At 43.9% G+C, this 26743-nt stretch overlaps 1 protein-coding gene across 1 annotated transcript in view; it reads left to right on the top strand.

The window, feature by feature from the left end:
- LOC144676591 (proteasome inhibitor PI31 subunit-like) overlaps window positions 1-25008 on the top strand; it is a gene marked incomplete at its 5' end in the record, with an annotated part of 60756 nt that extends 35748 nt beyond the window's left edge. The window contains 2 exons of the mRNA XM_078536975.1: window positions 13044-13097; window positions 24846-25008. Coding sequence (XP_078393101.1) covers window positions 13044-13097; window positions 24846-25008 — 217 coding nt within the window. The remainder of the gene's footprint in view (window positions 1-13043; window positions 13098-24845) is intronic.
- Between the last annotated feature and the right edge of the window lie 1735 nt (window positions 25009-26743).

Raw genomic sequence — 26743 nt, 5'->3', positions numbered from 1 at the left:
GTCTTATCCCATGGTTGGACAATTGTATTGAGCAAGGAGGACAATCAAAATTTATCACAAAGATTGACTTTCTAAAGGGATTTGGCAAGTACCGTTGTCGGAGAGAGCAAAGGAGATATCGGCTTTTGTGATACCAGATGGACTATATCAGTTTGAAGTCATGCCGTTTGGTACGAAAAATGCACCTGTAACATTTCAAAGACTGACAAACAGTGATTGCAAGTCTGAACAATTGTGCTGTTTATATTGACGACTTGATAGTTTCCAATCAGATGTGGGAGGAGCACTTACAACATCTGAAAGAATTATTTACTTGATTACAAGAAGCTAATTTGATGGTGAACTTGGCTAAAAGTGAATTTGCAAAAGCACAAGTTATGTGTCTAGGCCATACCATTGGACATGGTAAGGTGGCTCTGAGAGATGTGAAAGTCAAAGCTATTGTGGATTTCCCAGTGCCTACAACAAAACAAGAAGTTTTGAGATTTCTGGGCATGAGTAGGTTTTATCAGAAATTTGTACCAAATTTTAGCGATGTGGTTGCTCCATATTAAAAAAGAACAAGAAGTTTCACTGGTCACAGGAGTGTCAGATGGCATTTGACAGTTTGAAAACTATATTAACTACAACACCAGTTTTGGCAGTACCCAGTTACACCAAGCAATTTAAGTTGGCCTTTGACGCAAAGTGATATAGGTATTGGTGCCGTACCGTTACAAGAAGATGACACTCCGTGTGATCTTATCTTGTGTATTAATCTTTTGTGCGGCACCTTATCAAAGGCCTTCTGGAAGTCCAGATATACTACATCTACAGGATCCCCATTAACCACTTTGCTTGTCACATCTTCAAAGAACTGTAGCAAATTAGTCAAACACGATTTACTCTTCATAAAACCATGCTGACTCTGATGGATTACATTTTGACTTTCCAAATGCCCCATTACTACTTCCTTAATAATGGATTCCAACAATTTCCCAATGACAGACGTTAAACTAACTGGTCTATAGATTCCTACTTTCTACCTCCCCTCCCTTTTTGAATAAGGGTGTTATATTAGCATTTTTCCAATCCACTGGAACCTTTCCAGAATCCAGGGAATTTTGGAATGTTATAGCCAATGCATCCACTATCTCCGCTGCCACTTCTTTTAAGACCCTGGGATGTAGGCCATCATGGATGTAGGTCCTGGGGACTTGTCACCCTTTAATCCTGATAGTTTGCTCACTACTTTTTCTCTAGTGATGGTGATTGTTCTAAGTTCCTTCTCTATATCCTCTGCACTACCTGTTACTATTGGGGTGGTACTAGTGTCCTCCACCGTGAAAACTGAGGCAAAATATTGATTAAGCGTCTCTGCTATTTCTGTGTTCCCCACTATTAACTCCCCAATCTCGTCCTCCAAGGGACCAACATTCACTTTAGCTACTCTCTTTCCTTTAATATACTTGTAGAAGCTTTTGCTATCAGTTTTTACATTTTGCACTAGTTTTCTTTCATAATTTACCTTTGCTCTTTTTATTTTTTTTTAGTAACCCTTTGTTGATCTTTAAAAGTTTCCCAATCTTCCAGCCTGCCACTTACCTTTGCAGTTTGGTATGCCTTAGTTTTTGTCTTTATGTTATCTTTAACTTCCTTGCTTAGCCATGGATGCTTTTTCCCGCTCTTACCATCTTTCGTCCTCTTTGGGATATATTTTACTTGGGAGGAATTGAATATCTCCTTAAATATCTGCCACTGTTCATCAACTGTCCTACCTTGTAGTCTTCCTGCCCAGTCCACTAGGGCCAAATCTGCCCTCATGCCTATGTAGTTACCTTTGTTTAACTCCAGAACACTAGTGTGGGACTCAAGTTTCTCGCTCTCAAACTGAACTTGAAATTCTAGCATGTTATGATCACTCTTCCCTAGAGGATCCTTTTCTATGAGATCATTAATTAATCCCATCTCATTACACAAAACCAAATCCAGAATAGCCTGCTCCCTGGTTGGTTCCACAACATATTGCTCCAAGAAACAATCTCTAATGCATTCTATGAACTCTCCCTCGAAACTACCCTTGCCAATTTGATTAGTCCAGTCTATATGCATATTAAAATCATCCTTTCTTACATGCTCCCAGTATTTCCTGGTTTATACTGTTCCCTACTGCTGAACTACTGTTTGGGGACCTATAGATTACTCCCACCAGGTACTTCTTTCCCTTGCTATTTCTTATTTCTACCCAGACTGACTCTACATCTTGCTCTCCAGTGCCTATATCATTCCTCACCGATCTCTTCCTTTACTAACAAAGCTACACCACCTCCTTTTCCTTCCTGTCTATCCTTCCGAAACACTGAGTACCCTTGGATATTCAACTCCCAAACCTGTTCTCCGTGTAACCACGTCTCAGTAATCGCCACCAAATCATACCTATTTATCTCTATTTGTGCTGTTAACTCATTAGTTTTATTCCGAATGCTATGCGCATTCAGATACAATGCCTTTAAGTTTGCACTGTTGTCAATTTTCCCTACTTTTATATGATTCTTTGGTGCAATATGGCGTTCACACACTCTGTTCCTTCCTTTCACTTTTTGGTAACAATCAGCCTTGTCACTAACCTGCACTCTTACCCTCTCCTTAAACTTTGATTTTTTATATTTCCATGCAACCGAACCCTCTGAAACAATGAGAATTTGCATTCAAAGGGGAAAATATGTATAAAGGAGCGAATGTTGTATGTAAGGGCAGGAATTCTAAGATCTAACAAGTGTGAAACGCCTTCAGCATCTAAGCCTCAAGCTGCTGTCTACAAAGAACTGAAGTTAAGGAAACTCACTTTGAATTGGATTGTTCAGGGTATCATGTTTCTTTGGCTGCGTCTTTTAAAATCTATGTGTCTCTTACTGTTGCCTTAACGAAAGTGTAACTGGGAGTTTGATTAAAATGGGGATTTAGAAGTTATCATAGTAGTAATTTGTAGATCTATGTATGTATTTAAAATCATTTCTTCTATTAATAAAGGTTTAATTTAGTTTGGTAAGAAACCTATAAGACTCAGTGGTCTTATTACTACTGAATTCAAGGCACACATCTCAAAATTTAAACAAATTGCAAAACAAGCTGTGGCAGTTGTTTCAAGTTTCCATCTGGGATTTGAGCAGCTCAGCATTTACCACCAGCTGTGCCTTAACACCCACAGTAACCAAGAATTGAAAAAAAGGAAAAAGAACCCATGAAACAAAACAAATTTGCTTTTAAAGAGCACCTTTCCTAACCTCAGGGCGTCCCAAAGCACTTTACAGGCAACAAAGTACTTCTGAAGTGTAGTCACTGTTGTATTATAGGAAACAAGGCATCCAATTTGCACACAGTAGAATCCCACTAACTGCAATATGTTTTCGGGATAAATATTGTCCAGACGACCAGGAAGAATTCCCCTGCTCTTCTTCGGAATAGTGCCATGGAATTGTTAACATCCACCCAAGAGGACAGGCGGAGCCTCGCAATAATATCTCAGCGGGAAGCTACCTCTGATGGTGCAGCACTCCCTCAGTGATGCCTTGGAGTGTCAGCCTAGATTAGCTACAGAAGACAGTCCTCCAGCCCTTGTCAGCAACTGTTTCTTCTCCGAGGATGATGTATGCTTAGAGGCGCAGGGCAAGGCTAGAATACTTAATGAGTTCTTTCGATCGATGTTGAGATAGGAAGCGGAATGTGACAAAATATCGGTAGAAGCAGAGCTAGTGTGAAAATTGAAAGGGAGAAGGTATTGCAAAGGCTGACTATGCTTAGGCAAGAAAAATCACCTGGTTCAGGTGGTTTGCATCCTAGGTTGTTAAAGAAAGTACGGTGGAGATAGCATAAGGGCTTGCCTTAACCTTTCAATCTTCCCTGGATATGGGGTAGGTCCCAGGGGATTGGAGAGCAGCAAATGTGGCACTCTTTTTTCAAAGAACAGTCATAAACTAACTTGCCTATAGTTACTATCATCAGTGGTGGATAGGAGTTTGGAATCCATAATCAGGGGAAAAAAATCAATAGGCACTTGGACAGGTTTGAGTTAATTAAAGAGAGCCAGCAAGGATTTGTCAAAGGCAGATAGTGTTTGACTAATCTAATTGATTTCTTTGGTGAAGTAACAGAGAAGTTTGATGAAGGGAATGTGGTGGATATTGCCTATATGAATCTTAAGGAAGTGTTGACAAGGTACCACATAAAAGCCTGGTTAACAAAATTGAGGTTTATGCATTAGGAGGTTCATTGTCCAATTGGATAAAAGATTGGCTTAAGGACAGAAAGCAGCAAGTTGTGGTAAATGGTTATTTTTCAGACTGGAGGGTGGTAGACGACGGTGTTGCCATGGGTCATTGCTCAGACTGCTGGTTTTTTTGATATATATAAAATAATTAGACCTTGGAATATGGAGCAAAACTTTTTTAAAAATTGCCAGTGAAACCAAACTTAGAGGAGTGGCAAAACAAAAACAAAAACAAAATTACCTGGAAAAACTCAGCAGGTCTGGCAGCATCGGCGGAGAAGAAAAGAGTTGACGTTTCGAGTCCTCACGACCCTTCAACAGAACTGTAGGAGAGGGGTGAAATATAAGCTGGTTTAAGGTGGGGGTGGGGGGGGTGGCGGTGGGGGGAGAGAAGTTGAGGGGGGTGGGTGGTTGTAGGGACAAGCAAGCAGTGATAGGAGCAGATGATCAAAAGATGTCAGAGACAAAAGGATCAAAGAAGTGTTGAAGGTGGTGATATTATCTAAGAAAATGTGCTAATTAAGACTGGATGGCAGGACACTCAAGGTACAGCTCTCGTGGGGGTGGGGTGGAAAGACTGACAAGGTATTAGTTGTAGATTTAAAAATAATGGAAATAGGTGGGAAAAGAAAAATCTATATAAATTATTGAAAAAAATAAAAGGGAGGGGGGGAGAAACGGGGTGGGGATGGGGGGAGGGAGTTTAAGATCTAAAGTTGTTGAATTCAATATTCAGCCCGGAAGGCTGTAACGTGCCTAGTCGGAAGATGAGGTGCTGTTCCTCCAGTTTGCGTTGGGCTTCACTGGAACATTTTCTTAGATAATATCATCACCTTCAACACCACTTTGATCCTTTTGTCTGTGACATCTTTTGATTATCTGCTCCTATTACTGCTTGCTTGTCCCTACAACCACCCACCCCCCTCAACTTCTCTCCACCCCTCCCCCCAACCTTAAACCAGCTTATACTTCACCTCTCTCCTAACTATACTCAGTTCTGTTGAAGGGTCGTGAGGACTCGAAACGTCAACTCTTTTCTTCTCAGCCGATGCTGCCAGACCTGCTGAGTTTTTCCAGGTAATTTTGTTTTTGTTTTTGTTTTGGATTTCCAGCATCCGCAGTAGTTTTTTGATTTTATAATGTACTGTTCCAGTACAGCTACAACGCTGGCATCTACCTGGTAATATGGAAGATTGCCCAGGTATGTCATGTACACAGAAAGCAGGACAAATCCAACCTGGCCAATTACTGCCCCATCAGTCTACGCTCGATTATCAGTGAAGTTATGGAAAGGGTCATCAACATTGCTATCAAGCGGCACTTGCTTAGCAATAACCTGCTTACTGACGCTCAGAATGGGTTTCCAGCAGGGCCACTGAACACATGGCCTCATTGCAGCCTTGGTTCAAACGTGGACAAAAGAGCTGAACTCCAGAGGTGAGGTGAGGTGTTGGTGACTGCCCTTGACAACAAAGCAGCATTTGACCAAGTATGGCATTGAGGAGCCCTAGCAAAACTGGAGTCAAGGGAATCAGGGGAAAACTCTGCTGGTTGGACTCATACCTAGCAAAAAGGAAGAGCGTTGTGGTCGTCGGAGGTCAATCATCTCAGTTCCAGGATATCGCTGCAGGAGTTCCTCAGCGTAGTGTCCTAGGCCCAAATATCTTCAGCTGCATGACCAATGACCTTCCACCATAAGGTCAGAAGTAGGGATGTTCACTGATGATTGCACAATGTTCACCATTCGCGACTGCTCAGATACTGAAGCAGTCCATGTCCAAATGCAACAAGACCTGGACAATATCCAGGCTTGGGCTGTCAAGTGGCAAATAACATTCACGCCACACAAGTACCAGGCAATGACCATCTTCAACAAGAATCTGACCATTGCCCTTTGACATTCAAAGGCATTACCATCACTGAATCCCCCACTATCAACATCCTGCGGGTTACCATTGACCAGAAACTGAACTGGACTAGCCAAATAAATGCTGTGGCTTCAACAGCAAGTCTGAGGCTTATAATCCTGCAGCAAGTAACTCGCCTTCTGACTCCCCAAAACCTGTCCATCATCTACAAGCCACAAGTCTGGAGTGTGATGGAATACTCTCCATTTGCCTGGGTGAGGGCAGCTCCAACAACACTCAAAAGCTTGACACCATCCAGAACAAAGCAACCCACTTGATTGGCACCCAATCCACAAACATTCACTCCCCCCATCACCGATGCACAGTAGTAGCAGTGTGTACCTTCTACAAGATGCACTGCAAGAATTCACCAAGCCTCCTTCGACAGCACCTTCCAAACCCATGACCACTACCATCTATAAGGACCAGGGCAGCAGATAGACGGGAACGCCACCACCTGGAAGTTCCCCTCCAAGTCACTCACCATCATGACTTGGAACTGTATCGCCGTTCCTTCACTGTCACTGGGTCAGAATCCTGGAACTCTCTCCCTAACAGCACTGTGGGTGTACCTACACCACATGGACTGCAGCGGTTCAAGAAGGCAGCTCACCACCACCTTCTCAAGGGCAATTAGGGATGGGAAATAAATGCTGGCCCAGCCAGTGACGCACATATCCCACGAATGAATAAGGAAAAGACCAGTATGGGCAGACAAGTGGCGGATGGAATTTAACACCGAGAAGTGTGAGGTGATGTATTTTGGCAGAAGGGAGAGGGAGAGGCAATATAGACATAATGGCACAACTCTGAAAAGCCTGCTGGAACAGAAGGACCTGGGGGTGCATGTGCATCGATGTTTGTAGGTGGCAGAACACATTGAGAGAGCGGTTAGTAAAGTATATGGGATCTTGGGCCAGAATTTTGACGACAGCATGCGGGAGTGGGCCCGACACGCCAACGCATAAAATGATGCGCGGTGACGTCAGGCGTGCATCCCGACGTCAGCGCGCGGCATTTAGATATTATGTTCGGCGGGCGCACGCCTGCCAAATTATCAACGGCCTATTAAGGCCATTAAAAAAACCAATTAAAGCACTTATCATCGCTGCCCATCCAACCTTAAAGTTGGCGGCAGGTGAAGTGCCCAAGCAACCTTTGCGTTTTTCAGGAAACCTCATTCATGGGCGGGATGAGGTTTCCTGAAGCTTTTATTAAATAAATAAATAAACTGTGATGAATTGACAAACATGTCCCAGGTCATGTGACACTGTCGCATGAGGGGACATGGGTAAATAATTTTTCTGTCTTCATTAAGAAATTTCAACTGCTCCGTGCCTCAGGGAGATTTCCGCGCTCTTTCACGTGCATGTGCTAAAGAGCGCAGGCCCCGACTTTCCCTCCTCCCACCGCCCGCACAGGTAGCGGAGCGCTACCAGCCGTGTGTCACGCAGGGTGGGCCTTAATTGGCCCGCCCACGTAACATGGCTCGCAGCCAATCACGGGCGGCAATCAGCCCCGCTCCCGACCGGCCCACCCGACAGGCAGAAAGTTCTTCCCTTGGACTTTACAAATAGAGGCATTGAGTACAAAAGCAGGGAAGTTATGCTTAACCTTTATAAAAGCCTAAAGTATAGGCCCCAACTGGAATATTGTGTCTATTATTGGTAATTACACTTTAGGAAAGATGTAAATGTCCTTGAGTGGATGCAGAGAGATTTACGTGAATTGTTCCAGGTGTGAGGGGATTTTAGCTATGAGATTAGTTTGGAGAAGCTTGGGTTGTTCCCCTTGGAGCAAAGGAGTTTGAGGGGAGATTTGATAGAGACATACAGAATTATGACAGGTTTAGATAAGGTAGACAAGGAAAAACTGTTCCCATTAGCTGATGGTACAAGGTTAGGGGACTCATTTAAAATTTTGGGCAAGATATGCAGGGGGAATGAGAGGAAGGACTTTTTTTACGCAGCAAGTTGTAATGACCTGGAACTCATTGCCCCTGAGGGCGGTAGAAGCAGAGCTCATTAACGATTTCAAAAGGAAATTGGATGGGTGGTTGAAGGAAATGAACCTGCAGGGCAATGCAGCTCGAGCAGGGAAGTAGGACCGAGTCGATTACTCTGTGGGGAGTCGGTATGGATTCGGTCAGCTGAATGGCCTCCTTCTGTGCTGTAAATGACTCTCTATGGTTAGTCCTTGCCCAGATTGTGGGCCTTGAAGTTGATGATGTTGGTGATCAGTCACGTCTGTCTAGCTATGAAAAGTTGAAATTCTGTAGAGATCATTTGCGTTGTATATTGCACTGAGTAAGATTAACACGTACTCAACTGCAGGCAGCCATTATTGAACTAACCTTATTTACGCCTCCTCAACGATTGGGGCCAGTTTAACAAAATGCTCGGCTAGGCATTATAATTTGCTAGAGGAATTTTAGTTGAAACAATTTCTTTTGGTGAAATCTCAATGACTTGGATACATATGTGATCTGAAATTATTTAAAAATTTTAATCATATGTCAGTGTCAGAGGAGGAAACCATTCAGCCCATCATGCTTGCACTACCTCTTTGAAAGAGCTATTCATTTCATCCCACTACCCAGTTGTTTCCCAACACCCCTGCAAAAATGTATCTTCTCCACGTATTTTTCCATTTTTTTAAGTAATGAAAATAGAAAATGCTGGAAATACTCAGTAGGTTTGGCAGCATCTGTGTAGAGAGGAAGAGGAAGAGGTCAGGCGCTGCCAGACCTGCTGAGTATTTCTAGCATTTTCTGCTTTTACCTCAGATTTCCAGCATCCTCAGTATTTTGCTTTTGTCCCCTTTTGGTTCAACAGCAAAGCTGCTGTTTAATCTAGCTCCTCCCTCCTTTCAAACAGCGCATTCCAGATCACAACAACTCATAAAATCCCTCCTTGTCCTCCTCTTATTCTTTAACCAATTATCTTAAATTGTGTGACTTTGGTACTACCCAGCTTGCCAGTGGAAACAGATTCTCCTTATTTATTCCATCAAAATCCTTCATAATATTTCAGATTTATAGAACATTTTTACTGAAGCTTTCTTAAAAATCTTGATATGTTAATTAGGGGTTTTGGAGAGATTATAACACTTTGGCATATATTGAGATTGTCAGTTTTGAAGATAGTGATTCATGACTAAAACACACCATCTCAGCCAATCTCATTAGTTGAGCATCTAAGTGATGTTTTAATTAGGTTTTTTTAAAATTATTTTGCTTTGAAGCTGCAAGATGTTATTTGCCTTTGAGACTGCAGAAATGTCAGATGTATTTCTGATGAATAACATCTCGCTGTAGATTCCCATCATGCTGCCACCAAAAATGAAAAAGGCAGTTATTATGCTGTATTGCTTGGGCCATGGTTGAGTGCAGTAGAGGATAGCCTTGAAACCTGCAATGTATGCTAGTCAATCTGGTTATTCTATCCAACTCTCTTCATCTTGAGTGCTACCTCTAGAAATGCTATTGGCATCTCAGTATCTGATTTAATCAAAAAAAAATGTCGTTGAAATTGTTTCTTCGTTATCTTACACTGCCTGTGCTAAAGAAAAATCTTGTATGGATGATACAGCATAGAAGGAGGGAGGCCATTTGGCCCATTGTGGTTATGCCAGCTCTCTGAAAGAAACATCCAATTAGTCCCACTCGCCCTGTTCTTTCCCATAGTCCTAAAAATGTTTCCCCTTCAAGTATTTATCCAATCCCCTTTTTTGAAAATCGCAATTGAAACTGCTTTCACCGCCGTTTTGGGCATTCCGGATCATGACAATTTGCTATGTTAAAAAAAATTGTTCTATCTGTTTGTTTTTTGCCAGTAACCTTAAATCTGTGTCTTCTGATTAATGAGCCTCCTGCCTTTGGAAGCAGTTTCTCCTTACTTGCACCATTCAAAACCCTTTATGATCAGGAACACCTCTATTTAATCTCTCTGTAACCATCTCTGCTCTGAAGAGAACAATCCCAACGTTTTTAGTAATGGAATATTTGCTTCTTCTCCCCCTCTCTCCGGTCCCCAAATTGCTATTCAATCCACTTGTAGCTCTGTTAGTTCCCCTCACTAAGCATCAGTTTTCAGAGAGGTGGCTGTAATATTTTGAGTATGTGGCAGGGCAAAGGGGCCACTAAATCTGATGTCAATTTGAGACACTTTTGAGAGCTCTGATATACTTGTAATGATGTGCACCAGGCAGACCAAATCCACAAGGGAAACTTGGTCACACTGTCACAATGGTTTGGCAATTTGTATTTATTACGAGAAGATGTGTGCACTGAATTCAGAAGTACTGAGTCCACCACTACCTTTAGAGATTTTAAAAATTAAATTAAAATATCTATGAACAAAATAAAAGATTTCAAGCACATATATAAGACTACAATTACTTACTACTATAACAAATCCAGGACAAAGCAGCTGCTTGATTGGCACCACATCCACAAACATTCACTCCCACCACCGACGCACAGTAGCAGCAGTGTGGACCATCTACAAGATGTAGGAATTCATCAAGGCTCCTTCGACGGCACCTTCCAAACCCACGACCACTACCATCTAGAAGGACAAGGGCAGCAGATAGATGGGAACACCACCACCTGGAAGTTCCCCTCCAAGTCACTCACCATCCTGACTTGGAAATATATTGCCATTCTTTCACTGTTGCTGGGTCAAAATCCTGGAACTCTCTCCCTAACAGCACTGTGGATGTGCCTACACCACATGGACTACAGCAGTTCAAGAAGGCAACTAACTCATCACCACCATCTCAAGGGCAACTAGGGATGGGCAATAAATGCTGGCCCAGCCAGCGAAGCCCACATCCTGTGAATAAATTTAAAAATCCTAAAATTCCTAATTGACCTGATTCCCAGTTACACACCCCCTTTAAGGCAACAGTCCAAAATAGATTTTAGATTTAAAACAAAACCAACAAGTTAACACAATGCCCACTTGACAGTAGAATTCCAAATGGCTTCCCCAACTTTAGTCACTTTACGCAGCAAACTTATGCACAAATGCCTGGAGGCTTCTTGAAGGCTGTTTCACACACTCCTGTTAGATCTTACATGGCCGTCTCCTCTCATAGCCTTTCATTCTCCTTTCTATATGTTTCTCTCTTTTTGATGTATACATTCTATTGTTCACATGTCTTTGAAACTGTATCTCATAATATAAAAACTCTCATGTTGCTACTATTGTCAGTAACCTTTGTGAAAAATAAACACACTCCTTAGCCTTGCTTATCTGGCTAGTTATAAGCAGATTAACACTCCTTTGAAATCTAACAATCCCTTCCCTTATCAAAAAAAATGCAAATTCCCTTCACACCTTACCTGCTAGGCCAGCATCTATGTTTACTCATTAGCATCTCAAGCACATTTCTACACCGAGCTTCTTTTGATGATTTCGAACTTGCAGTCTACTTGACTCCCAATGTAATTAAATCGCACAGACAGAACCATCCATACTTACACCCATAAACCTACTTTACAATAACCAGAAAATATGAAAATTATTATACTTTGTTACATATTCAAGTTCAAGTGTTAGAATGTTAGTGGGTCAATGCCTACAAGAATGCTCATGAACTAATAATCAAACAATATTAGATGGACATAAGGAAATATATAAGGACAGGTGACCAAAAGTTTGGTCAAAGAGGGGGATTAAGGGGCACCTTAAAGGAGGAGGGAGGTAGAGAGATTTTGGGAGGGACCATGGGTGAAGTCCAGCGCTTGGGACCCTGGCAGTCGAAGGCACAGTCACCACTGTTGCATTAGTAAAAATTGGAGATACTCAGGAGGCCAGAATTGGAGGAGTGCAGAGTTCTCAGAGGCTGGACAGAACACCAGAGTACGGCTGGCAGGTTACAAGTCTGCCTGTGCATCATCGTGGTACTAAACTTGAGGCCAAGCTTCCATTAATTACTTTTGGCTGGTTGTAGACTCTGCACAGTGTGAGGAGGGCAAGACCGTTTGAGCAATTACCTTCAACTTTTGATCAGATGCATTTTTCAGGATGCTGGAGGAAGCCTGTACTTGTTTAATTTCTACATAATTCTTTTTATTCATTCATTTAATGTGAGCAAATTAGGCACAGGGAGCATCTATTGCCCATGAGCAGGTGGTGGTGAGCCACTGAAGTCAGTGTGGTGAAGGTGCTTCCACAGTGCCATTAGGCAGGGAGTTCCAGGATTTTGATCCAGCGGTGGTGAAGAAATGGTGATATATTTCCAAGCCAGGGTGATGTGTGACTTGGAGGAAACTTGCAGATGGAAGTAATTTTCATGCGTCTGCTGCCCTTGTCCATCAAGATGGTAGAGATCAGGGTTTGGAAAGTGATGTCGCTGGAACCTTGGTGAGTTGCTGCAATGCATCTTGTAGATGGTACACACTGCTGCCACTGTGCTTCAGTGGTGGAGGGAGTGAATGTTTAAGGTGGTGGATGGGGTGCTAATTAAGTGGTTTGTTTTGTCCTGGATGATGTCAAGTTTCCCATAGAGTCATATGTATGAGCCATGTTCAACCAGCCAAGCATTCCATCACTTGTAGGTGATGGACAGGCTTTGCGGAGTCAGGAGGTAAGTGACTCTCTGCAGAATTCCCAGCCTCTGATTTACTGTTGTAGCCACAGTATTTATATGGCTGGTCCAGTTAAGTTTCTGATCAATTGTGACCCCTAGGATGTTGATATTGGAATTTTGATGATGGTAGTGATGTTGAATATCATAGGTGATTGTATAGCAGCTCAATTATTTTAAGAATTCCACAACTAGCAAGACATTTCTTGGGATGTTTGAAGTCTTTTAATGTATTAATCATCTGCATTCTGCTCAGCTAACAAATTCACTTTCTTCCCCCATGCCTCCCACTCCAGGTCTGACCCTATGGCACCGTTTGTATCAGGAGGAGATGATCTCGACCCATTTAGGTATGAAAACGTTTAATAAATACCTTTATGAGTGCTGTCTTTCTCAAACATAATGGCCTGAATTTTCCCATCAGCGATTTGGGGGCGGGGCCCGCTCGCTGAGGGGAAAATGATGTGGGATGACATTGGGAGAAACCCCTGACGTCATCCCGGTTCCTTTAACTTTTTAGGAAGGCGGGTGGACAGCGAAATCAGCCATTGACAGGCTCGTTAAGATAATTGAAGACCTGCCCGTCCAACCTTAAGGCTGGCGGGCAGGCCAGGAGCCCCAACGGGCTTCTAATAATACATGAAACCTCATCCACCGGCGGGATGAGGTTTCATGTCTGTTTTTAAAAGTTTGTCATTTTTATTAACATGTCCCATCTCTGACATTGTCACATGAGGAGGACATGTTAATAATTTTTTAATTTTTCTATTTTTTGACTTTTCTTACCTGTCACGAATCTCCCTGAGACAGGACTTTGCCTCAGGGAGCAGTGCGCATTTTGACAGATGGGGAATGCCTCCACCCCCACACACAGGAAGCTCAAAGCGCTTCCCGTCGGGAAGGCCGCTGGGCGGACCCCGTTTCAGTGGCGGAGTTCGGCTGCCCGCCCGCCATCTGAGGGCAGAATTCTGCCCAATGATTGTAATTTCAGGAATCTGAAGACTGTTTCTGTGGTGCAGACAGCATGCACATATTCCATGTCAGGGTCGCTTATCACACAAACGCAAGATGAAAACTTAAGTCAATCTCTGTTGAATCAAGAATACAGACTTCAGTTTTGGACTTGTGGTTGTGTCCATTTCAGTTTGATCAGTCTGTAACACAGCTGTATTGAGAACTGTGGGGTGCTTGCTGTAACAGATGGTTGTGCAGAGATGTTAAATTTTCAAATCCATCCACGCCTCACCCCACCTCCATTAGCCATACAACCCTCCAAGAATTAAGAACTCCTCCAATTCTGGCTTCTTGCGCATGCACAATTTTAATCATTACACCATTGACACCCCTGCCTTCAGCTGCCAAAGCTCTAAGCTCTGGAATTACTGCCCGAAACCTCTCTGCCTCTCTTTCACTTCCTTGATTCGGTGTCAGTTTTTGTCTAGAAACACCCTTTCGAAGTGCCTTGGAACATTTTACTACATTAAAGGTGCTATAGAAATGCAAGTTGTTGTTCTTGAAGGGCACTCACTATAAGACTGAGGGCTGTACAGAGGTCCTACAATACCCATAAGAATAACATCTGTTTAATATTGCACTGCTTACTTGTTCCATTGCCTTTTTGTGCGAGGTAGTTGTCCTTGCACAAATCCCACGTGCACTGCCTTGTGCTTTACCATCCTCATGTGGTTTAGGGCAGCGTTTGTTGAAATTGAATTGCTAAGTTGAACAATCCCTGTTTGTGGAGATGAATTGATGAAAGCCATGAAAGGATGTGTAATTTGTTCCTCTATGATCCTGGATTCAAGTATAGTCTGTTTTAATTCCCAAGTACAATTGTGCTTAACCAGCCTAAGTCCTGATATTAAAGTAAATGTCTTCTCTTGTTCCTCTGCATTAACTTCACATATTGATTATTCCACATCAACCACAACAAAAGAAGCAGTGCAGATAGTACTTCTCAAATAAAGTATTTCAAAGTTTATGTATGTAAATCCAAAACTTCATAGCCTTATAGAAATTGTTATTATCTGCGCAGGGGTTTGAGTTGGTACGGTCTTGTTTTGATCTTTGCAATGCTTTTATGTCCTATTTAGTTCAAATATATTCAGAGTTCCATGGAGGTTAGTCTCTGGAGCATAACCCTCCCCCCCGCCACCCCCACCTTTCCAATCTCCATTTGGAAATGAAAGAGCAAAGACAAGGGCAATAATTAACAACACAAACCATTTATTCTGGCATCAATTTGTGCTGTGAATCCTGCCTGAGTGAATGAATGGAATTATACAGAATTATTTTCTTCTTTCATATTCAAAGAAAACATCCATGGCGACATTTCCACCGACTATCCCTTCATTCTGTTTTAATTGCTTCTTATAATGAACATTTATTTCAACCCTAAAAAACCCTTCAAAATAAGATGATTTTTTAACAATCTTTTATAGTGTGTGGGCATCATTAGCAAGGCCAGTATTCGTTGCCCATCCCGAATTGCCCTTGAACTTAGTGGCTGGTGAGGCCATTTCAGAGGGCCGTTAAGAGTCAACCACATTACTTTAGATCTGGAGTCACATGTAGGCCAGACCAGGTACAGATGGCAGATTTCCTTCCCTAAAGCAGATGGGTTTTTATGACACTCGATGATGGTTTTGTCTCTGAAGAAGAGCCGTACAGATTCGAAACGTTAGCTCAGTTTCTCTCTCCACAGATGCTGCCAGACCTGCTGAACTTTTCCAGCATTTTCTGTTTTTATTTCAGATTTCCAGCATCCGCAGTATTTTGCTTTTATTCTGATGATGGTTTCATGGTCACCCTTACTGAGACTAGTTTTCAGATTTTATTAATTAATCCAGCTGCCGTGGTGGGATTTGAACCCATGTCCCCAGAGCGTGAGCCTGGGTCTCTGGATTACGAGTCTAATGACATTACCCCTATGCCATTGTCTTCCCCTAAAAGAGACAATTGCTGGACAGTTTTTTTTCTTTTAAAGCCTCCAGCTTGTAAAACCTGTAGCTGCTTCAGATTGAGTATTAGAAATTTACACGTCAGTTGGTTGACAGGCTTATTTAGTAAAGGTAAACAGTAAAGATCATAGAACAACTTGTTGAAATGACCAGCGTTACCAGTACTGATAAAAATGCAACATCTTCCCTTCCAACTGAGTCTCATTAATTTAACAAAATTTAAAATCACTGCTCCCAGCCCTGTCCTCTGTTCTTGGCATTTCTCCATATCGTGTCAGATATTAAACGTGTTCTCTCATGTTTTACAATGTTCATTTCTGGATGCAAATGTTCCCTGATTAAACTGCAATTAAATCTCAGTGTCCAGCTTGTGGTTGAACAGCAGCTTCTAATTGAGTGAGAGCTGCATGATGGAAGATCTGGATTTTATTGCCCTTTATCAGTCAGTTTGCATTGTATTACAGTACGTCCAAGTGTAGACCGGAGTCCCCGTTATTATTCTGTAATTTATGAAGGTCAAGGGCAATAAATCACCTCCCTTTTTAATCAAACCAACAGCGACTGGATTCTTCAAGTGTGATCTGCAGAGCATTTTTTTTCAATTTGGTTAAGTGGGTGATTCTCTTTCTGTAGACGTGGTAATGTGTTTGTAGTCCTTTATTAACTGTATGCAATTTTTTGTAAGAGTATATTACAGTTTGACCTGCCCTTGCTGTTTAAAATTTCAATTCATGAATTTTATTGCAATTCAATGCAGTTACCTACTTCTGCTTCCTGCAGCCACTGATTCTTTTTCTCAAGGTTATACCATGTGAAGCATTTGTTCATGAGAGGAATACTTGCATTTATATAGCGCCTTTCGCACCCAATCATTTCAAAGCACTTTACATGCATGGATTGCTGAGCTGAAGCACAGTGAAGCTATATGATTCACCATGAACTAGACCATAAGACATAGGAGCAGAAATTAGGCCATTCGGCCCATCGAGACTGCTCCACCATTCAATCATGGCTGATAAGTTTCTCCACCCCATTCTCCCGCCTTCTCCCCGTAACCTTTGATCCCCTTACCAATCAAGAACCTATCTATCTCGGTCTTAAATACACTCAATGACTTGGCCTCCACAGCCTTCTGTGGCAATGAATTCCATAGATTCACCACTCTCTGGCTAAAGAAGTTTCTCCTCATCTCTGTTCTAAAAGGTCTGCCCTTTACTCTGAGGCTGTGCCCTTGGGTCCTAGTCTCTCCTACTAATGGAAACATCTTCCCCACGTCCACTCTATCCAGGCCTTTCAGTATCCTGTAAGTTTCAATCAGATCCCCCCTCATCCTTCTAAACTCCATCGAGTATAGACCCAGAGTCCTCAAACGTTCCTCATATGTTAATCCTTTCATTCCTGGGATCGTTCTCGTGAACCTCCTCTGGACCCTCTCCAGGGCCAGAACATCCTTCCTGAGATACGGGGCCCGAAATTGCTCATAATATTCTAAATGTGGTCTGACCAGAGCCTTATAAAGCCTCAGCAGCACATCCCTGCTTTTATATTCTAGTCCTCTCAAAATAAATGCCAACATTGCATTTGCCTTCCTAACTACTGACTCAACCTGCAAGTTAACCTTAAGAGAATCCTGGACTAGGACTCCCAAGTCCCTTTGCACTCCAGATTTCTGAATTCTCTCCCCATTTAGAAAATAGTCTATGCCTCTATTCTTCCTACCAAAGTGCATGACCTCACACTTCCCCACGTTGTATTCCATCTGCCACTTCTTTGCCCATTCTCCTAACCTGTCCAAATCCTTCTGCAGCCTCCCTGCCTCCTCAATGCTACCTGTCCCTCCACCTATCTTTGTATCATCTGCAAACTTAGCCAGGATGCCCTCAGTTCCTTTATCTAGATCATTAATGTATAAAGTGAAAAGTTGTGGTCCCAACATTGACCCCTGCGGAACTCCACTAGTCACCGGCCGCCATCCTGAGAAGGACCCCCTTATCCCCACTCTCTGCCTCCTGCCAGACAGCCAGTCTTCTATCCATGCTAGTACCTTGCCTCTAACACCATGGGCTCTTATCTTACTGAGCAGCCTCCTGTGCGGCACCTTGTCAAAGGCCTTCTGGAAGTCCAAGGATTTAACATCCATTGGCTCTCCTTTGTCTAAACTACTCGTTATCTCCTCAAAGAATTCTAACAGATTTGTCAGGCATGACCTCCCCTTGATGAAACCATGCTGACTTTGCCCTATTTTACCATGCACTTCCAAGTATTCTGAAATCTCATCCTTAATAATGGACTCTAAAATCTTACCAACGACCGAGGTCAGGCTAATCAGCCTACAATTTCCTGTCTTTTGCCTCACTCCCTTCTTAAACATTAGCGATTTTCCAGTCCTCTGGGACCCTCACTGACTCCAGTGATTCCTGAAAGATCACCACTAACGCCTCCACTATCTCTTCAGCTATCTCCTTCAGAACTCTGGGGTGTAATCCATCTGTTCCAGGTGATTTATCCACCTTCAGACCTTTCAGTTTTCCTAGCAACTTCTCCTTGGTAATGGCCACCATACTCACCTCTGCCCCCCGATTCTCTTGAACTTTGGGGATGTTACTCATGTCTTCCACAGTGAAGACTGATGCAAAGTACCTATTCAGTTCCTCCGCCATTTCTTTGTTCCCCACTACTACTTCTACAGCGTCATTTTCCAGTGGCCCAATGTCCACTTTTGCCTCTCTCCTACCCTTTATATACCTAAAAAAACTCTTGCAATCTTCTTTTATATTACTGGCTAGTTTAACCTCATATTTAATCTTCTCCCCGCTTATTTCTTTTTTAGTTGTCCTCTGTTGGTCTTTGTAGGCTTCCCAATCCCCTGGTTTCCCACTGCTCTTCGCCGCATTGTATGCTTTCTCTTTAGCTTTTATGCTGTCCCTGACTTCCCTTGTCAGCCATGGTTGCCTCGTCCTCCCTTTAGTATGCTTCTTCTTCCTAGGGATGAATTTTTGCTGTGTTTCCCAAATTACTCCCAGAAACTCCTGCCATTGCTGTTCCACTGTCTTTCCTGCTAGGCTCATCTCCCAATCAATTCTGGCCAGCTCCTCCCTCATGCCTCTGTAGTTGCCTTTATTCAACTGTAATACCGTTGCATCTGATTCCAGCTTTTTCCTCTCAAATTGCAGGGTAAATTCTATCATATTATGGTCACTTCCTCCTAAGGGCTCCTTCACCTTAAGCTCCCTTATCAAATCTGCCTCATTACACATCACTAAATCTAGAATTGCCTGTTCCCTAGTGGGCTCCACCACAAGCTGCTCCAAAAAGCCATCTCTTAGACATTCCACAAATTCCTTTTCTTGGGATCCACTACCAACCTGATTTTCCCAGTCTACCTGCATATTGAAATCCCCCATGATCACTGTAACCTTGCCTTTCTTACACGCCTTTACTATCTCCTGGTGTATCTTGTGCCCCACATCCTGACTACTGTTCGGAGGCCTGTACATAACTCCCATTATGGTTTTTTTACCTTTGCGATTCCTCAACTCTACCCACACAGATTCTACATCATCTGACCCTACGTCGTTTCTTGCTATCGATTTAATTTCATTTCTTACTAACAAAGCAACCCCACCCCCTCTGCCAACCTGCCTATCTTTTCGATAGGATGTATATCCTTGGATATTTAGCTCCCAGTCCTGATCCCCCTGCAGCCATGTCTCCGTAATGCCCACCACATCATACCTGCCAATTTCAATCTGCGCCACAAGCTCATTTACCTTATTTCGTATACTGCGTGCATTCAGATACACCTTCAGTCCTGTATTTCCCGTCCCCTTTCTCATTGTCGTCGCTTTATCTGATGTGCTTGAAGTTAGATTCCTAGCCCTTTCCAAACACTGTCCTATTTTGTGTTCTGGAGACTTTAATAGCCTCTCCTGGGCTCTCCTTTCTTTTCAGTTTTTTCATAATTTTCCCTGAAGTTGAATCCACCCCCCCACACGCTAACCTGCTGCTTTGTTTCCCATTAGTCATACTTCTTGGAGTTTTACCCTTCCCTTCTAGTTTAAAGTCCTGTTGACCACCCTATTTACCCTTTTCGCTAGAACATTGGTCCTATATCGGTTCAGGTGGAAACCGTCCCAACGGTACAGATCCCTCCTGTTCCAATACTGATGCCAGTGCCCCACGAAATGGAACCCCTCTTTCCCGCACCACTCCTTTAGCCACGTGTTTACTTCCCTTATTCTCGCGTCCCTATGCCAATTTGCACGTGGCTCGGGTAGTAATCCGGAGATTATAACCCTTGAGGACCTGTTCTTTAATTTAGTTCCTAGTTCCTGATAATCCCCCAAACAGGTCCTCTTTCCTAGTCTTACCTATGTTATTTGTCCCGTCGTGGACCACAACAACTGGATCCTCCCCCTCCCTCTCCAATATCCTTTCAAGCCGGTCAGAGATGTCCCTCACTCTGGCACCGGGCAGGCAACATACCATGCGGGACTCTCGATCCTGCTTACAAAGGATGCTATCAATTCCCCTAATTATAGAATCCCCTACAGCTACCACTTGTCTTTTTGCTCCCCCCTCTTGAATGGCCTCCTGTGCCACGGTGCCGTGGTCAGCTGGCTCATCCTCCCTACAGCCCTCTTCCTCATCCACACAGGGAGCATGTACCTCGTACCTGTGGACAAGGTCAAGAGCTGAGGCTCCTCTGTCCCTGAACGCAGGATCCCTCTACCTGCCTCACTTGCAGTCACGCCCTGCCGACCCTGACCACTGACCGAATTTGAGGTACTTAAACTACCGGGTGTGACCGCCTCCTGAAACAAAGCATCCAGGTAACTCTCCCCCTCCCGGATGTGCCGCAGTGTCCGGAGCTCGGACTCCAGCTCATCACTTCTGAGCCGGAGTTCCTCCAGCAACCAACACTTGCTGCAGATGTGGTCACTGTGGCTCGCAATGGGATCTGCCAGCTCCCACATCATACAGCTACAGCATGTCACCTGCCCAGTCATCTCGACTTAGTTAATTAATTAATTAATTGGCTTTGCAGTGTTTTTTTTTCAAATTTGGTACAGATTTCCTATCAACCAATCAGGTCACAGCTTTTCTGTGATGTCACTTTTTTAGTTTTGGCTTCAGTTACTCTGTGCCCTGAGGTCACTGCTCCGGTCCTCCTCCCTCCAAGTCTGCTCCTTGGAAATAAGGCCACAAATCCCCGAGGTAAGCTAAATTTATACTCACCGCTCTTGTGCTCCTCCCTCCGAGTCTGCTCCCTGGAGACAAGGCTGCGAATCCCCGAGGTAAGCTAGATTTATACTCACCGCTCCGGTGCTCCCAGGATTTACTCACCAATCAGCTGCTTTTCCTTTAAAACCCACTTTCAGAAGAGCGTCCTTCGCAGGTCTGGTGCACTCCTGAAGGCACTGCCTCTTCTCTTTTTTAGGTTTGAGGAGGAAGGAGGGATGGAAACACTACAGCAATGTAATGTTTGGGGCTATTCCGTTCTTTGACAGTTGGTTCTCCTCGATTCCCTCCTGAGTCGCGGTGTCTGCAGTGACTTCTCCCAGAATGCTTCAGTCACTTTTCACCAGCGCCCTCTATTGGATGCCTAAGTCACAGAAACTAGGTCAGAATGGTTCCATACAGTCCCATATTGTCTTTCCACGACAAATTTTAATAAAATGGTTCCAGTTTTAAATATTTTGCTCACTTAAGGAGGAGGTAACTATGCAGGAGATTCTCTTGACCCAAAATAGTTTGGGGGTTGGACAGATTTTTTCCTCCTATCAGTGAAAATGTGGGAGCAGAGATTGGAGACAGGAGTGTCTGTCCAACTAATGATGGTGTACAGGTGGAGAGAAACGTGTCTGCCCAACTGGCGGCAGTATTGTTTTTTCCCAATCCAGAAATAACCAAGCCCATGTTTTATAGGGTGGGGATGGGAGTCTCCTGTTCACCGCTTTACTGCCTTTTGGTTATTTGATCCACATTGAGTGGTAGAGTTTATTACTACATTCAGATCTCATTGCAAGATCACTAAGTGCCACACCTGTGCAGTGTTAATGTGGCAACTGAACTGAAGCTGTCTTTTCTCCATGGATCATGACCTTCTGCCCAAACTTCCTTCCCTCATCCACCACCCCCCAGTCCACTTCCATGGCACCTTCTACTCCAGACGCTTTACTTGTCACATTGTCTCCTGGTGTTTCACCATCTACAACATGATCCCGCCACTGTGGACATCTCCCTTTCGCCCCATGCTCTCAGGGCACTCTTGTTGAGTCTTCCATCATGCTGACTTCCAGTTGCCCTTTTGCCCTCACTATCCCATTGAGCTGCAGTAAGCATAGTGCCTGTGCATTCACCTTCTATCTCATTCTTGCTAAATGCCCAAATATTCAGTGTGAAAGGGATTTTCACATGGACTTCCTCCGGTTTAGTATTTTGTTGCTGCTCACAGTGGAGATCAAATCACAGATTGAAAGTGTGATTCCATCCTTCCTGTGAATTGCTACTTTAACTTCTCTCTCAGTGCCAGGACTGAGGGAGTGTTATACTCTCATACCCTGTCTCTGTAATCTCCTCCAATCCCACAAATTTCCAAAAGCTCTGTGAGTATTTAACTCTGACCTCTTGAGCATCCCTAATTTTAATTACTCCACCATTGGTGGCTCTGCCTTAGGCTGCCTGGGCACTGAGCTCTGGAATTCCCTCCCTAAATCTCTTCAACCTCACTCTCCTCCTTTGAGGCACTCCTTCAAACCTACCTCTTTGGTCATGTGCTGTAACATCTCTTTCTGTGGCTCAGACTCCAGTTTTGCTTTATAGGGCTCCTGTGAAGCACCTTGGAATGTTCTCTTGTGTTAAAGTTGCCAGATAAATACAAGTTGTTGTTTTTGTCGGACGTGTGCCTTCTTTTGGATGAGACGTTAAATCGAGGCCTCGTCTGCCCTCTCAGGTGAGTGTAAAAGACATCCAATATTTTGAAGAAGAGCAGGGAAGTTTTCCCTGGTGTCCTAGCCAATATTTATTCCTCAAATAATATCACTAAAAACAAATGATCTCATTGCTGTTTGTGAGACTTTTTACCGTGCACCTCTGACCGTTCTCCTCCCTCTCAGTTACTGCACTGAATGGTCGGCCTCATCTATGTGCTCAATTCAGCGGTGAGTGTGCTACCAGTGAGACACTGCTGACACTGTCGTGTTAATAATGAGTACTTTTCTCCAACTTGCCTCTGTCGGCGTGGTTGGGAATCCTGGCACTGACTGACTTTTGAGCTTTACACTCCGCTGGGAGGCTCCATGGGATGAAGACGAGGTCACTAACTGGCACAGCCAGTGGTCATATTGGTGCCAGACCAGTATGTTGTATTGGCTTTGGTTTGACATCACCACCCCGAACCACATGATGTCCGCGAGCAAAAAGGCAGCTGATTGGGATTGTTGAAAGTGGGAACGAAAATGGATTGAGGGAAATGATAGACCGTGGAACAATTTCAAGTTGAGTAGAGCATCCTGTAACCTGTCCCACTTGCTCTGTGAATAGACAATCACAGGGACATCTGCACAGTGCTGTTGTTAAGCATTGTTATAAGAGTTAGGAGCGGGAGTAGGCTGTTCAAGGCTGCTCTGTCATTCAGTTATAGCATTGCTGATCATCTATCTCAGCTCCATTTTCCTACCCTATGCTCATAGCCCTTAATTCTTTTGGTGTCCAAAAATCTATTCATCTTATTCTTGGATATATTCAATGAGTGAGCACAATCATCTGGGGTTGAGAATCCTTCCCTTTTTTTTTTGCCTGGGTTTCTGAACAAAACTTGTTAAATAGGTTATCCTCACTTTGCTAGTTGTAGCACCAATCGATTGGTTAAAAAGCAGATGAATTAATAATTGCCTCAGGAAGCTTTAATCTGCTTTGTAATTAAAGCAGCGTGATTGAGTCTGTACGTGTTGTTAAAGTTCCTAATTATAATTAGCCTCCGGCTCTGCTTTACAGATATTTTTCTGCACTGCTGAATTAAACTGCATTCAAGTTGCACTTACTTTGAAATATAGTATCAAATCATGCCAGACAGTGTACTATTAAGTCGAATATTTGGTTTCTTTCAACTGCTGGTGATATTCAGTGGATTTTGCAGTCTTGGATTCAGTATCTCTCATTTCTACCTGCCCCAGCCCCAAACTGCTACCCTGACAAACCTGACAAATCCATGAGTTTTCTGCCACATGCTCCTGCTGTAATAATGGGGATCGTGGGGGAAAGCCCAGAAATCATCCACGACCTAGACAGAGCAGTTTCCGATCTACACTGTTAGTTCCCGGAGAAAGAGCACCCCGACCAGGATAGCCTGCATCAAAGGAAAATAAAATGTCTTGCATTTTTCCTCAGATCATAAATAGGAGCAGGAGTAGGCCATTCAGCCCATCAAGCCAACTCCACCATTCAGTAAGATCAAGGATGATCTGTTTGTGGTCTGAACCACACTTTCCTGCCTGCCCCCATAATCCTTGACTCCGTGGTCGATCAAAACCTGTCAAACTCAGCCTTTCGCAATCTCCAGACGTCCTAAAACGCTCTACAGCCACTAAAGCACTTTTTTGAAATGTAGTCACTGTCACAATATTGAAAAGCAGAAGCTATTTAATGTGCAGCAAGCTGTCACCAATAACAGCGAGATAAATGATCAAATTATCTGGTTTTAAGGTGTTCATCACAGAATAAATTTTGGCCAGAATACCCCTGCTCTTCTACAAAATAGCGCTTGGGGATCTGTTACATCCACCTGAGGGGGCAAACGGGAACTCAGTTTAACATTTCACCCAAATGACGTCACCTCTGGCAGTGCAGCACTCCCTCAATACTGCACTGGGATTGTCAAGTCTATATAAAGGCATTTGTTGTTTGCTCACATTCATTCTGAGAGGTACAATTGGAGGAACTGGACTGAAGAACTGTGAATGTTATTTCTGAGATTATTGTTGAAATATAGCCCTGAATGAATGGGTCAGTCACAGACTCACGGACTGAAACCCCTGGACCTTGATTGTTGTGTAGAGCCCCCGGCGGAGTTGGGTTTGAGTTTTTGGTTTTTATGCAGAGCGCTCAAAGTGTCTTGTTTTTGGTTTTGTTTACCAGTGATCGAAGAGGTGGAATGATTGTAGATCCTTTAAGATCAGGAATACCGAATTCTGGCTTTGATCCTTCGTCAGGGTTACCAGGTCGGCTTCCTCCCGGGTCAGTCCCACCTGGAGCCAGATTTGACCCATTTGGACCAATTGGACCCAGTCGTTCTGGGTAAGTGAGAGCCCTTTTTATTGATAGAAATTCACAGGAAGCTTTACAAATGCAATGTGGTTGATTGATCGAACTTGTGCCCATACACTGTAGGAACAATAATTTCTAAACCGACATGCTTCACTCTGAAATACACTTCTTGATGTGTGATGGCAGGTTGCTCCTAGTGCTATTGCCCTGTACGCCTCAATGGTTTTGCTTTCCAAATACAGCCTGACTTTGGAAGAATATAGCCTGTAATACATTGTTGAGAGTTTTCATTCTACAGGAGTACATTCGGGTGAGAAGTGGAGATGAGAGGGATAAAGATGATGACGTAGAGGAAAGAGAGAGAGAAAAATGGAAGGGAGAGAGAGAGAGAGAAATGGAGGGGCGAGGGAAGTGGAGGGGCGAGGGAAGTGGAGGGGCGAGGGAAGTGGAGGGGCGAGGGAAGTGGAGGGGCGAGGGAAGTGGAGGGGCGAGGGAAGTGGAGGGGCGAGGGAAGTGGAGGGGCGAGGGAAGTGGAGGGGCGAGGGAAGTGGAGGGGCGAGGGAAGTGGAGGGGCGAGGGAAGTGGAGGGGCGAGGGAAGTGGAGGGGCGAGGGAAGTGGAGGGGCGAGGGGGGGAGAGAGAGCTAACAGAGTGGAGGAAAGAGTGAAATGGAGGGGGAGAGAGAGAGAGAGAGGGAAACGTGGGAGTGAGAGAGGGTAATGGAGGAGAGAGAGACAGTGAAATGGAGGAGAGAGAGACAGTGAAAAGGAGGAGAGAGAGACATTGAAAAGGAGGAGAGAGACAGTGAAAAGGAGGAGAGAGACAGTGAAATGGAGGGGAGAGAGACAGTGAAATGGAGGAGAGAGACAGTGAAATGGAGGAGAGAGAGAGAGACAGTGAAATGGAGGAGAGAGAGAGAGACAGTGAAATGGAGGAGAGAGAGAGAGACAGTGAAATGGAGGAGAAGAGAGACAGTGAAATGGAGGAGAAGAGAGACAGTGAAATGGAGGAGAAGAGAGACAGTGAAATGGAGGAGAGAGAGACAGTGAAATGGAGGAGAGAGAGAGACAAGTGAAATGCAGGAGAGAGAGAGACAAGTGAAATGGAGGAGAGAGAGAGACAAGTGAAATGGAGGAGAGAGAGAGACAAGTGAAATGGAGGAGAGAGAGAGACAGTGAAATGGAGGAGAGAGAGAGACAGTGAAATGGAGGAGAGAGAGAGACAGTGAAATGGAGGAGAGAGAGAGAGGCAGTGAAATGGAGGAGAGAGAGAGACAGTGAAATGGAGGAGAGAGAGAGACAGTGAAATGGAGGAGAGAGAGAGACAGTGAAATGGAGGAGAGAGAGAGACAGTGAAATGGAGGAGAGAGAGAGACAGTGAAATGGAGGAGAGAGAGAGACAGTGAAATGGAGGAGAGAGAGAGACAGTGAAATGGAGGAGAGAGAGAGACAGTGAAATGGAGGAGAGAGAGAGACAGTGAAATGGAGGAGAGAGAGAGACAGTGAAATGGAGGAGAGAGAGAGAGAGTGAAATGGAGGAGAGAGAGAGAGACAGTGAAATGGAGGAGAGAGAGAGAGACAGTGAAATGGAGGAGAGAGAGAGAGAGAGTGAAATGGAGGAGAGAGAGAGAGACAGTGAAATGGAGGAGAGAGAGAGAGACAGTGAAATGGAGGAGAGAGAGAGAGACAGTGAAATGGAGGAGAGAGAGAGAGACCGTGAAATGGAGGAGAGAGAGAGAGACAGTGAAATGGAGGAGAGAGAGAGAGACAG

This window comes from Cetorhinus maximus, unplaced genomic scaffold, assembly GCF_964194155.1.
Source record: "Cetorhinus maximus unplaced genomic scaffold, sCetMax3.hap1.1 HAP1_SCAFFOLD_1722, whole genome shotgun sequence".
Taxonomy (NCBI): Eukaryota; Metazoa; Chordata; class Chondrichthyes; order Lamniformes; family Cetorhinidae; genus Cetorhinus; species Cetorhinus maximus.
Note: the sequence above shows the minus strand (reverse complement) of the source record. Positions and strands in the feature narration are given on the sequence as shown.